At 54.8% G+C, this 11,728-nt stretch overlaps 1 protein-coding gene across 1 annotated transcript in view; it reads right to left on the bottom strand.

Annotated features, from left to right (window-relative positions):
- The window catches only part of Hmcn2 (hemicentin 2), a 150,254-nt gene that overhangs the window by 24,538 nt on the left and 113,988 nt on the right, over positions 1–11,728 (bottom strand). Inside the window, exons 69-83 of the mRNA XM_038337454.1 lie at positions 11,230–11,420; positions 10,824–10,905; positions 10,599–10,735; positions 9,779–9,920; positions 9,560–9,704; positions 8,793–8,920; positions 7,863–8,019; positions 7,029–7,150; positions 6,212–6,376; positions 4,727–4,834; positions 4,352–4,486; positions 3,695–3,829; positions 2,570–2,760; positions 1,504–1,717; positions 176–310 (exon numbers count right to left, since the gene is read on the bottom strand). Coding sequence (XP_038193382.1) covers positions 176–310; positions 1,504–1,717; positions 2,570–2,760; positions 3,695–3,829; positions 4,352–4,486; positions 4,727–4,834; positions 6,212–6,376; positions 7,029–7,150; positions 7,863–8,019; positions 8,793–8,920; positions 9,560–9,704; positions 9,779–9,920; positions 10,599–10,735; positions 10,824–10,905; positions 11,230–11,420 — 2,187 coding nt within the window. The remainder of the gene's footprint in view (positions 1–175; positions 311–1,503; positions 1,718–2,569; positions 2,761–3,694; positions 3,830–4,351; positions 4,487–4,726; positions 4,835–6,211; positions 6,377–7,028; positions 7,151–7,862; positions 8,020–8,792; positions 8,921–9,559; positions 9,705–9,778; positions 9,921–10,598; positions 10,736–10,823; positions 10,906–11,229; positions 11,421–11,728) is intronic.

The raw sequence follows: 11,728 nt of genomic DNA, 5'->3' as shown, positions 1-11,728 counted from the left end.
TGCTTAATGATGTCTGAGTAGACGCAGAAAGGAATATTGTCTTATATGCATCTACGGTACTGGTCCATGTAGATGGATCACTCCAGCTGCAGATCACACTGTGTTTTGCTTCTTAAACAGCAGGAAATGGGTTAAAGAGGTCTATGGGGAAAGAGTGCATGGGCTCCCGTCCTACCTTTCACGTGGATGAAGCTGACAGCCTGAACACGGCCAACTCTGTTCTCAGCCCAGCACACGTAGGTCCCGCTATCCTCTCTGGCCACGGCTGCCCGCTGCAGTATGCTGCCCCCATCCTGCTCAGACACCCCCTCTGTGGTAGAAAAAAGAGATGTTTATGATTTTTAGTCCAGGAATAAGGACCTCCATCCCTAGACATTCCGCTGAGGCCTGTGCATACAGAAGGTGCTCGACAGGGATGCAGATCCGATGGGAGGGTTCCAGGAAGCCGGAGGACTGGGTCAGATCTTTCTGTGGAGGCCACAAGCCACAAAGGATGTGGCCAGAGAATTTGCTTGTTTTATAATTTCCAGGTGACAGTCAAGGGTAGGCCTTTGGAGCATATTAACATAAAGAGCCGGACAAAGAAGGGCAGGCCTGTAATCCAGTGATTGGGAATGAAGACATTGGTTTCAGGAGCTCAAGGCCAGCCTGGGCTACACAAAGTCCTGTAATCTCCCTGATCGGCTAGTCCAGTGTTCTCACTCTTCCTAATGCTACAGCCCTTTAACACCGTTCCTCAGGTTGCGGTGACCCCCCCCAACCCTAAAGTTATTTTCATTGCTACTTCATAACTGTAATTTTCCTGCTGTTATAAATTGTAGTGCAAATATCTGATATTTACAGATCTGACATTAAATGTCTGCCATGGGTCAGACAGGGTCTCCAGGACAGGAAAGGGACAGTCACTGCTATCCTGGGGGAATTTATTTGGGATGATGCATGTATTTCTGTGTTGAGTCATCCTGTCTCTGGTACCCTTGCTTTTCTCTGTGTCATAGAAGACGTAGCTGGGACCTCGGCTGCAACTCCCTTGGAAAGAGTGGGGCCCAGCCAGGCCTTGTCTGTAGCTGCACACGGGTGCTCAGCAGGCCTGGTCTTAGACTTGGGATGAGTGATGCTCTCTGCAGTAGAAAATGACATTTTTGGGAGTGGGTACCCAGCGGTTCACTGGAGAAGCAGGCATTTGTCAGGTATCTATCTACATTGTACTCTGAACCCTATGATCCCCCTGGGTCTCAGAAGGGAGGACAGTTACCCCCTGTGGGAGCTGTGTCTCAGGGCAAGAACACAGGTAGCCCCTCCTGACCTGAGGTCTCTGGAGCTGGGTCTACTGCTCAGATGGCTCATTGCCAGCTCTGACATATGGCTTAGGAGTGTGCTCATAGGCAGGCTTCCCTGTCTCCCTGTATAGCCTGAACATCCAGAGCCTGAAGGACCCACTGCCACCCTCTCCTACCTCCTAGGTCCCAGCTCTCATCACCCCTGACTCCAGGAGATCCAAACCTGTCACAGGCTGGTCGTTGATGGTCCAGCCAATGCGGGGTGTTGGGCTGCCCCGGGCTGCACAGCGAAGCCATAGCCTGTCCCCAAGGCGCAGGCTGCGGTCCCCAGGCAAGGTGGTGAGGACAGGCAGTGTCAGAATAGTGAGATGCACACGGCGGCGGGCACGGCCCACAGCATTCTCTGCAGTGCAGATGTATGTGCCTGCATCCTGGTCCTGTGGGCAGAGGGGGATGGTTCAGGACCGAGACTGCCTCTGCACCTAGCCTGGGCCAGAACACCCTTGGAGACCCATTCTCCACAGGTTCCTTTGGAGCATCCAAACCAGAGAAGTAGAATGGTTTTTCCCCAGATCCTACAGTCAGCAACAGGCCAGCTTCCCTGAGGTTAGGGGAGTATCCATTTTTTTTTTTAACCACCCAAGCTTTGACCATACAACCAGAGTCACGGGTCCCAGTCCTGCTTTCTGAGACTTACTGAGTGGCCGGACCCTGTGTTCAAACTGACCCATGCCAGTTCATTCATGTTTGACACATCTAAGAAGTGGCTCCAAGTGGGGCCTTTGTGGAGAAAACCCAGCAAGCTTCTGAGGGGAGAGGTTCGGTACGGCACTGGGACTGTGGGGGCAGGGGCTGGGGCCCTGATAGCCCTCACAGTTGTATGTCACCCTGCAGCTGCTGCGTCATTGAAAACGTGGCTCCTTTTATGGTACTGATGATCAATGGCGTGGCGCCCCACGACCCGGGTTCTGTGCCGCCCCCTGAGTTTGGACGACACTCATCGCCGAGGCTGGCTGAGAGCAACTGATGCTCTTTGGAGACACAAAGTGTTGCTATGATTTTCTGGGAGGTGGAGGAGGAGGTCCAGTTTCAAACCTGGCTTCTGATGACGGACAGAAGCTATCTTGGGATATCCAGTTGCACTCTGAGCCCTGGCTTATCCTTTCCGGTGGGAAGCCAGCACTGCCCTCCCAGGTTCCCAGGAGCTAAAGGGCCTAGCAGGGCTCAGGGATAATCTTGGCTACCAGGTGGTGCTCCACAGATATCTGCCACCCTGGAACTATACTCACCACAGAGTTCTTCACCAGGAGTTCCCCAGAAGGCTGCAGGGAGAATTTGCCATCAGCTTCAGACACCAGTTGGCCATCCTTTTCCCAGGTGATGGTTGGCTCAGGGTTGCCCTTGGCTGTACAGGGCAGGAGGGAGTGGGAGCCCTCAGTGGTGGACAAATCTGGGAGGCCATTCTCAATCACGGGCGGGACTGCGGGGAGATGGAATGCCCATTTGGGGCTGGGTTAAGCTGCGGTAGGGTGGGCTGTTCTGACACTGCACTTTGTGGTGCCCTCAGCCCCCATCAACATCTACCCACTGCCCAGCCATGGGTCATTGCCTGTGGTCAGAATGATCAGAGGGTTCTGCTTGTTGATGTCATGTCAGGGTGACACTTTCGCACCTGTGTGCCCAGGTGTGTACACAGATGTGTATGTACACACACATACAATGATTTAACAAATGTGGTAAGGGCAGAGACCATGTAGGACCCCATTAGCACAGGTTCCCTGTGTGTGACAACCTCAGAGACCATGTGTAAAGATTGTACACCTCGCTCCCATAGGGACGATGCTAGGGACAGAGTGAAGGTCACAGGTAGGTGTGCTTGGAGTCATTCATCTGGTGACATGCATCCATGCTGGGCAAGCAGGCTTGACAGAGTATGGAACCAGGAGCCACTCTGGACTCATGGCAAAGTCTGACCTTAGCTGCAGAGCCTTAGCTGCAGAGCCATGGCCTTGCAAACATCCTGCCAACAACCACAGAGCTAGAGAACCCTGATGCCCACTGAAGGCCCTCTACATGGTGAGCAGACATTGGCAGACCATAGGCTCAAGCTAAGGGAGAGCCACATAGCAGCTTCTGGTCAGGGCCAATAGCTACTATCATCAAGTTACAATGAAAGAAGGAGGGCCAGGCTAGCACCCCAGGAGGGGCTGGAGAAGGCAGAGGGTGAGTGTTTATGCCTGGAGCCAGACTGTGGTCAAGAGGAAAGCAAGGGTTCTCCCTAGTTCCTTCAGCAGTGCTGGGTAGGGAAGAAGTAGGGGTAGGTCAGTCAGGGCCTGAGTAGACCATGGAGAGAGAGAGAGAGAGCCTCAAAGCCCTGGGCAACCAAGCCTCCTGCAGGTCCCTTCTGGGCCTACCTTGCACTACCAGCCTGGTCTTTGCCATGGCACTGCCCACACTGTTCTGGGCAATGCAGAAGTAGTTCCCGGCATCCTCTGGGCTGGTGTGCGTGATCCACAGCTGGCCGTTGGTGAGTATCTGTGTACGTGTTCCTGGATTTGGAAGGATAAAGTTAAGAATAATTTCTGGAATGTGGGGAGTGGTTTTCAACCTGGGGGTCAGGACCCCTTTGGGGAGGGGTCCCAATATCAGATATCCTGAATATCAGATATTTGCATTATGATTCATAACGGTGGCAAAATTACAGTTACAAAGCAGTAACAAAACAATTTTGTGGTTGGGGGTCACCACAACATGAAGAACAGTGTTAAGGGGCCGCAGCATTAGGAAGGTTGGGAAGCACTGGCCTTGAGGGACCAGATGTGACGATCTGATTTGCTGTGTCACAGAGTGAGGGAGCACACAAGGCACTCCCAGACTTCCCAAATGGTCTCTGGGCGCTCAGATAGGATTTCAGAAGGAAGGGCAGGAGAGGGGTCACCAGAGCAGAAGGTGGAACTGTGTCTTTGGCCCAAGTTGGGCTATGCGGGACCTCTCCCAGGGGAGAGGATGGGGCCTCCTGGGCAGGAAGGAGGACCCCCTTGCCCTTCCAGCTGGCCTCTGTGAGGTCTCACCTTCAGGGAGGCTGAGACCCTCCTTCTGCCAGATAATCGCTGGCTGGGGGATGCCAGAGGCCTCACAGGGCAGCAGCACCTCCTCCGACGCCACAACCTGAACCACGCTGGGCAGTGGCTTCACCACGGGGGAGGCTGCGGGCGCAGAACACAGAGGTTTCTTCCACAAGAGTCCCTCAACCAGGATGTATATCAAAGGCGAGGGGCCTCTAAAAAAATAGGGACTCGGTAACCTCAGGCCAGCAGCGAGGCTGCAGGGAACCCTTTCTTTCCCAAAGATTCTGAACCAGGAATTAATTTCAGCACCACCTGCCTCCAGTTTCTCACCTACCCCGTTTACCCAGGGGCCTCAGGTGACCCAGTTGGGGGACTTACCTTGCACTGTGAGGGCCATGTGCTTGCGGGCCACCCCCGCAGCATTGCGAGCTGTGCAGGTGTAGCGGCCAGTGTGGATAGGAAGGGCTTGCTCAATCTCCAGAGCACCTGTGAGGGGAGCCAAGCATGGTGGGTGGAAGGGGAGGGGGCTGGGAACAGGAATTCCTAGTGATAGAGGGGGCAGGGTTGTTACGAACACCCGTTCAAACTGTCTCTGCTGCCCCATGGGGAGCAAAGGGCATGGGGACCAGGTTCTAAGCCCATCATGCTCCCTGCCTAAGGTGTGACTGACAGCTTCCTCTGCTCTCTGGTCCTCAGTTTATCAATGCTCACAGTAATAATCTGACAAGATAGGCTGCATGGCCTCCCAGCAGTGGGAGCCCCGGGGTCAGCTGCTCCTTGCTGGGAACCCTGGCTTTCTCCACGTGCTCCTCTTCTGGCTTCTGAGCCTCCAGGGACTCCCTCTGCTCTCCCACCTGCCTCCCACAGCCTCGGGAGCAGTGAGTCCAAGCTCAATCTCACTGCATAGTGTTTGGGGGATGCTGCCTGGGGACCCCTGGGACCTACTGGGTTGGGGAGGGGAGTGAGGTCACTGGCCTGTAACCCCAGGCTGGAAGGAGGGATCCATTGCACATTGAAAATCAGGGCATGCCCTGCCCAGTGGTCTTGAAGACAGGGTTTCCAGCTAACAAGAGCACTCAAGCTGGAAATTGTCTATTTTGACAAGTAAACACATTTTCTTTGTTGTTTTGGTTTTTTTTTTCAAGACAGGGTTTCTCTGTGTAGCCCTGGCTATCCTGGAACTCACTCTGTAGACCAGGCTGGCTTTGAACTCAGTGATCTGCCTGCCTTTTCCTTCGGAGTTTTGGAATTAGAGGTGTGTGCCACCACTAGCTGGTTGCAACTTTTTTTTGAGACATGGTTTCACATAGCCCAGGGTGGCTTTGAACCTACTCTCTAGCTAAGGATGACCTTGAAATTCTAATCTTCCTGCCTCCACCTCTCAAGTACTGGGATTACAGGTGTGGACCACCGAGCGGGCTTTGTGGGGCTCAGTGGATGGAACCCAGGTTTTGGCACATGCTAGGAGATCTGTCTCCTGAGTGAGTTGTGTTCCCAGCACAGCCATGACATTTTACAAATCACCCCTGTTAGCCAAACTCCATCAAGAATAGGTACCCTCAAACACCAAAAGGTCAAGAGCATGGTTTTAAAATGAAGGCTGGCGCCTTGGGTGGAGCTAGCTTTTCCAACACTCTCAGGGTTTTTCTCCTTTCCCCAGGATCCCGGAGTTCCTCTGCTAGGCCTCAGGCAGCAGCGCAATGTACAGAAAGGGGTACTGAGACTCAGAGAGGGTGAGAGTCTTCCCTCAGGCCACACAGCAGAGGGAGGGAACCTCTTCTTCCTTGCTGCCCAGGACTCTTCCCTGCCTCTGTGCAGCCTCCTCCCTCCTCGGTGGCTTCTCTGCTGCTCGCCCTTACTTACCGGAGGGTAAGACTCGATAGCCGCTGCCCCTTGCTCCCAGCTGGGTGCCTGCTTTGCTCCAGGACACGGCTGGGGCTGGTGACCCTGTGCTGTGGCATGTGAGGACCACGGGTGCCATCCTGGTCACCGTGAAAGCTGTCTGGTCATCCGCAATGGTGGGAGGAACTGAAACACAAGAGAAGTCCCTGCTGAGGTGCAGAGGGGCCACAGGGCCACGGGGCCAGGACTGTCATGAAGGGAGGCTAAGACACGAGGGGGCACAAGTGATGACGGGGACAGAGGCTGAAGCTGTGGGCGTGGCCAAGTCATTCTGGGACACTCAGCAGATATTCTGGGCACATAGATACAGTCATGAGTAGCATTTTGGAGGGACATTGGCCTGGTAACTAGAGAAGGTGGCTCTGGAGAAGGTGGCACTCAGTTGAAATCTGGAGGAGAAGGTGTTGGCTGGGTGAAGAAAGCATGCTCCTGACAGAGGAGCAGCATCACAGAGGTCCTGAGGCGAGGCACAGCATAGCTGGTCCCAGAGTAAGCCACGGGGCAAGCTGAACCCGGGTGCATCATTGGGGCTGGACAGCACAGGACCCTTGTGGGTCCAGCCGAAACTTTCATCTGCCTCAGGGCAGAGACAGCTAAGGAAGCAGTAATCTAACCATAGGTGGTGACAAAGTCAGAGTTGGGCTTAGACTATTCTAGACTAGGGGATTCTCAGAAACTGCCACACCCGAATTACATTAAACTGGTGGGAAGAGAGACCCAGGAGGGCTTCCTGAAGGAGGGTGTTATGCCCACATTTCCCGCCTCTGCCAGGACTCACCGAGGACGGTCACCTGGTAGCGTCTGCGGGACTCTCCCACCTCGTTGCTCACCACACACTCAAACTGGGCTGAGTCCTGAGGGCCAGGAGCTGCAAGGAGCAGGGCATTGGAAGGCAGGAGCCTGGGGCGGACAAATGGATGGCCGAAGTGAGCTGCCTGGGGTGAGCTAAATCGTTCTCCCTGCCCAGGCCTACCCTGCCTCTACCCCTAGACGTAACTCCTGAGGTATCTTTTGGGGCTGGAGAGATGGCTCAGAGGTTAACAGCACCTCCTCCTCTTCCAGGGGACTCACGTTCTGTTCCCATCATGCATGTCAGGTGATTGACAACTGCCTATAACTCCAGCTTCAGGGGATCTGAGACCCTCTTCAGCCCCGTGGGTAACTGCACACATTTGGGATCCATATATTCAACACAGACAAGCATCATGCACATTGGAGAAAAAAAGTTTCTTCTAGAACTTTCTCAGCTATTGGATTTGTGGTTCACTTCTGTTCCCATCCATGTTTCTCTGCCTCCTACATATTTGGGACAGTGATTCAGATTATGACAACTGATCTCCAATCAGAAGCAATGAGACACATAAAACACTTCTGATGGTCACTAACCGTCGGCTGTGTGTGAGACACGGGCAATACTCGAAGGCTCTTAGAAGCAGCCACAGGGTTCGTGTATGCCCAACAAATAGCCTGCCATTGAGGTTTCCCTAGTATCCCATGTGGGGGCCGTGTGTTCCCCGAGGTCTGGGACCCTCCTCACTGACCCTGCCACACTCTGTAGGATGGAGTCCCCCAACCTCCCATCTGTCGCCACTGTAGACGGATTGTTCGTTACCGGTAGGCGCCTTGCTGCAGGCGGAAGTCCAGCTTCTGCCCATCCTTCCACCAGCTCACCAGGGGCTTGGGAGAACCCCTGGCCTCACAGGGCAGCGAGGCTGGGCTGTGGGCGGTCAGGGTCAGGTTGGAGGGGCCAGGGGCAATGGTCGGGGGCTCTGGGGAGAGGTTGGTTATTAGGAGGCAGGCACGGGATGGGGGACATGGGGGCTTTCTGAGACTGTGCCCAGAGTAGGAGCTCAGACTTGGGACACTCACTGCCAGAGTCAACCCATCCCATGGAGCTGAGGGACAGGGGTGCTCCCCAGAGAGGACTGACATCAGACCTTTATGCTGGATTGTTTGGGCCTTTGGTTTGGTTTGGTTTTTTGTTTTTTGAGACAGTGTTTTTCTGTGTAGCTTTGGGGCCTGTCCTGGCTCTCTCTCTACTGTAGACCAGGCTGGCCTCAAACTCATAGAGATCCTCCAGCCTCTGCCTCCTAAGTGGTGTGATTCAAGGCATGTGTCACCACTGCCTGGGGCCTGTTTGGGCCTTTTGAGTCCCTAATTTGGTGCCTTTCTGACACCCTATCCTTGACGGAGGCTGCCAGGGTTTCTTGCCTCAGCCCCGCCTGACGTCAGCGTCCTGGAAGGCAGTAAAACTGCCATGGGAAGGAAAGCTTGACCACCGCACCCGACTCACTGACTTTGAGTCCATTCCCTTAGACATTTAAGGAAGGGTGTGTAACACATGTGTCCTCTGGGAACATAGGGGGAAACTCCTGTGTTTCATGGATAAAACCTCTTGAGGATCATTGCTTTTGGACCCTGACATCTGGAACAACTCAGAACTAGCAGGCCTGGCTCCCAGGAGGACTGGTTCCCAGCAGGACTAGTTCCCAGCAGGAGCGGATGCTAAAGGCAGGAAGAACGCCTTTCCCTGACCACCTACCAAAGACTCTGAGGTCTAGGCCTTGCCGGTCAGAACCAGCAGAGTTGGACGCCAGGCAGAGGTAGTGTCCTGCATCCTGTGCCAGGACTGGATGGATCTTCAGCGAGCCCTCAGGCAGAAACTCCAGCCTGGAACAGAAAGAGGGGTTACCACGGAGATAAGTAGACGGGGCTCTGAGAGGGGCTGGACCCTGACTGTCTCCAGCAAGATGCCCTCTTATTCCCCCAGCTCTCCCTACAAAAGGATTAAAACTCAGTCCTGCACACGAGAGAACAACACAAGGCTTCCACACACCACCTGGCAGCAGAGAGGTCAAGAGGGGCTGCTGCAGGCGGCAGTACCCTCACTATTTGAGACTGGCCCCAATGGCCAGTCAGTACCGGGCAGTCCTGCCCTTAGACACTGTAGATTGGAAAGGGGGTGGTCCATCACACAGACTGGGCCAATGGCATTGCATGCCTTGGGAATTTGGGTTTGGTAGTCACAGAGGGCGGGCACACTCCAAATACTGTAAATTTGCCATGCTCACAGAGGTAGGAGAGAGTGTGAACAAGGAGAGAGAGAGGAATGGAGGAGAGGACACCATATTTAGAGAGAAACAGATTAACAAAGTCAATGGTGTGTCTGTCCTTGTGATTCGAGAGCCACCCTTATCCTGTGTGAAGTCACTATTCTGCTCCACCTGCCCAAGAGAGTTTCTTTTTGTGACTGGCAAAGAGGACCCTAAACCCAAGATCCTCCTGGAGCCTTCCCCTTCTGTCTCCCACCTGGGGTTCCCAGGATCCAGAAGGACCCCATCCTTCCGCCAGCTCATGAGGGGCGTGGGTACGCCGTGGGCCTGGCAGGGCAGCAGGGCCGTGCGGTTCACTGAGATGTCCACTGAGGTCGGTCCTGGCTGGATGGTGGGTGCCGCTGGGGAGGAGCAGAGGGCAGGGCTGGGAGCCTGTGGCTCTGAGGGGATGGGGGGTAGGGAGGAGGACACTCACTGTGGATCTCCACGTGGAAAGCCACGCTGGTGCTGCCTGCGGTGTTGCGGGCTGTGCAGCTGTAGTCTCCACCGTCGGCTGTGCTCAGCGCCTGCAGCTTGAGGAACCTGCCCTGCTCCGGGAACTGAGTGTGGGCATCTTCCTGCAGAGCCCACCAGAGTAGGGAGAGAGATCTTTATTGGCACTTGGCTATGACCCCTGACCTTTGTCTCACGGATTCAGAACTGAGTCCTGAGTTGCATCCTCTGGCTGGGAAAGTCAGTGGGCAGAAAGGAAGAAGGATCTAGCCCTTCTCTGAGTCCCACCTGCAGGTCTGTACCACGATCCGCCCCCCCCCCCCAATTTCTGTGTGATGGTTCCCTATGGATCAAACCAGTCTTGCTGCAAATAAGCACCAGGCCAGGAGGTCTGAGGAACCTACGAGTCTTGGCAGCAAGGGTCTTGGCTCCATTTTAGGTTAGCAACAGACCTGCAGCTGAGGGCTACTCTGCTGAGAGCCACCAGAACCTGGAGGAGCCTGAGTACTGCCCCACCCCCTCCCAAAGGCCTGCAAACCCACAGTCCCCTAGCTACAAACTGGACCCTTGAGAAGGGTGGGCACAGACAGCTTGTCATAGATTTGGGTCACAAACTCCTCAGTGTAACCCGAGGTACCACGGAAAGAACACTAGGCATGACTCTGGTCTTGCTGCAGACACTATACACAGTGACACTATTCAACAAGGTAGAAGATGTGCCCACTGTAGACGTGAGGGGTGATGTCCAGGACAGACCCTCAGCGCCCTTCAAAGGCCCCAGCAATGGAGATGAAGGGGCCCACCTGAAGCAGGATGCCACCTCGATGCCACTCAATCTCCGGTGCTGGCTCCGCCTCCACGGAGCACTCCAGAATCAGCTGCCCGGGAGCCAAGCCAACCACAGAGCGGGGACCCCGGGGCCCAACAACATTTGGAGGGGCTGGGGGAATAAGAGAATATGATAGATGGACCTACCCCCTCAGGCCCCACTGTGCTTCTCCTTCCCCTGTCCTCCTCATGGCACCTACCTTGAACCCTAACCCGGAAGCTCTTCTCAACTTCACCTGCAGGGCTCTCAGCCAGGCAGGTGTACAGCCCTGCATTGTTCACCTGGAAACAGAGCAAGATCAGCTGCTTCTGACCCCCCACGCCTCCCCAACGCTCAGTCAGCTTATCCCTTGCTGGAATTCTCTTTCCATCTTGCTTTTGAGGTGCAACCAGGGCAGACCTGCAACTTCTGGGAAATCCCTCTTGCCCCCGCCATCTGGTTTTGCTATCATCCTTAGCTCTGGCCTTCCTAGGAGTCCATAGGACATAGGCCAGGAATCATGCCCATAGCCACAAGGCACACAAGAGAGGATGTAGGGCTACCCACAAAACAGCTGCGGTTTATTCTCCAGTACCAACTCAACCCTAGTGGGCAGGCGCCAGTACCTGCACGTTCCTCACGTGGAGCACACGTCCAGCTTGGCTACCTTTCTCTCCTCTCCTCAGGGCCTGGCCATCTTTATGCCAAGTGATGTTGGGTGGGGGGATGCCTTGGGCCTCACACGTGAGTTCCAGGTGGGCACCAGGTGTCAGTGACAGCTCTGAGGTCTGGCCAGAGTCCTCAATGTGAGGGGGATCTGCAAGATGTTGACTTAGGGTCAGACATTTCTCCCTCCCTCACCACCAAGCGGTTCACAGCTGAGAGGCCAAGAAACATCTGCATACGGCGGGGAGGCCAGGATGCTGGGTGGCCACTTAAACAGAAGCCACAAGTCCATGCCCTCAGGACGATGGTCTGTACTTGTACACCAACAAGGACTTGGTACATGGGAGGAGACAGACTGAAGGCAATTGTCTCTGCCACAGCCCACCATTGCACATTCGTGTGCTACATCCTGAGGCTGTGTCCCTAGATGCAGGTGGCTCTAGCTTTTGCTGTGACACC

Source organism: Arvicola amphibius, chromosome 7 (genome assembly GCF_903992535.2).
Source record: "Arvicola amphibius chromosome 7, mArvAmp1.2, whole genome shotgun sequence".
NCBI classification, from domain to species: Eukaryota; Metazoa; Chordata; class Mammalia; order Rodentia; family Cricetidae; genus Arvicola; species Arvicola amphibius.
This window is presented reverse-complemented; position numbering and strand designations above follow the sequence as displayed.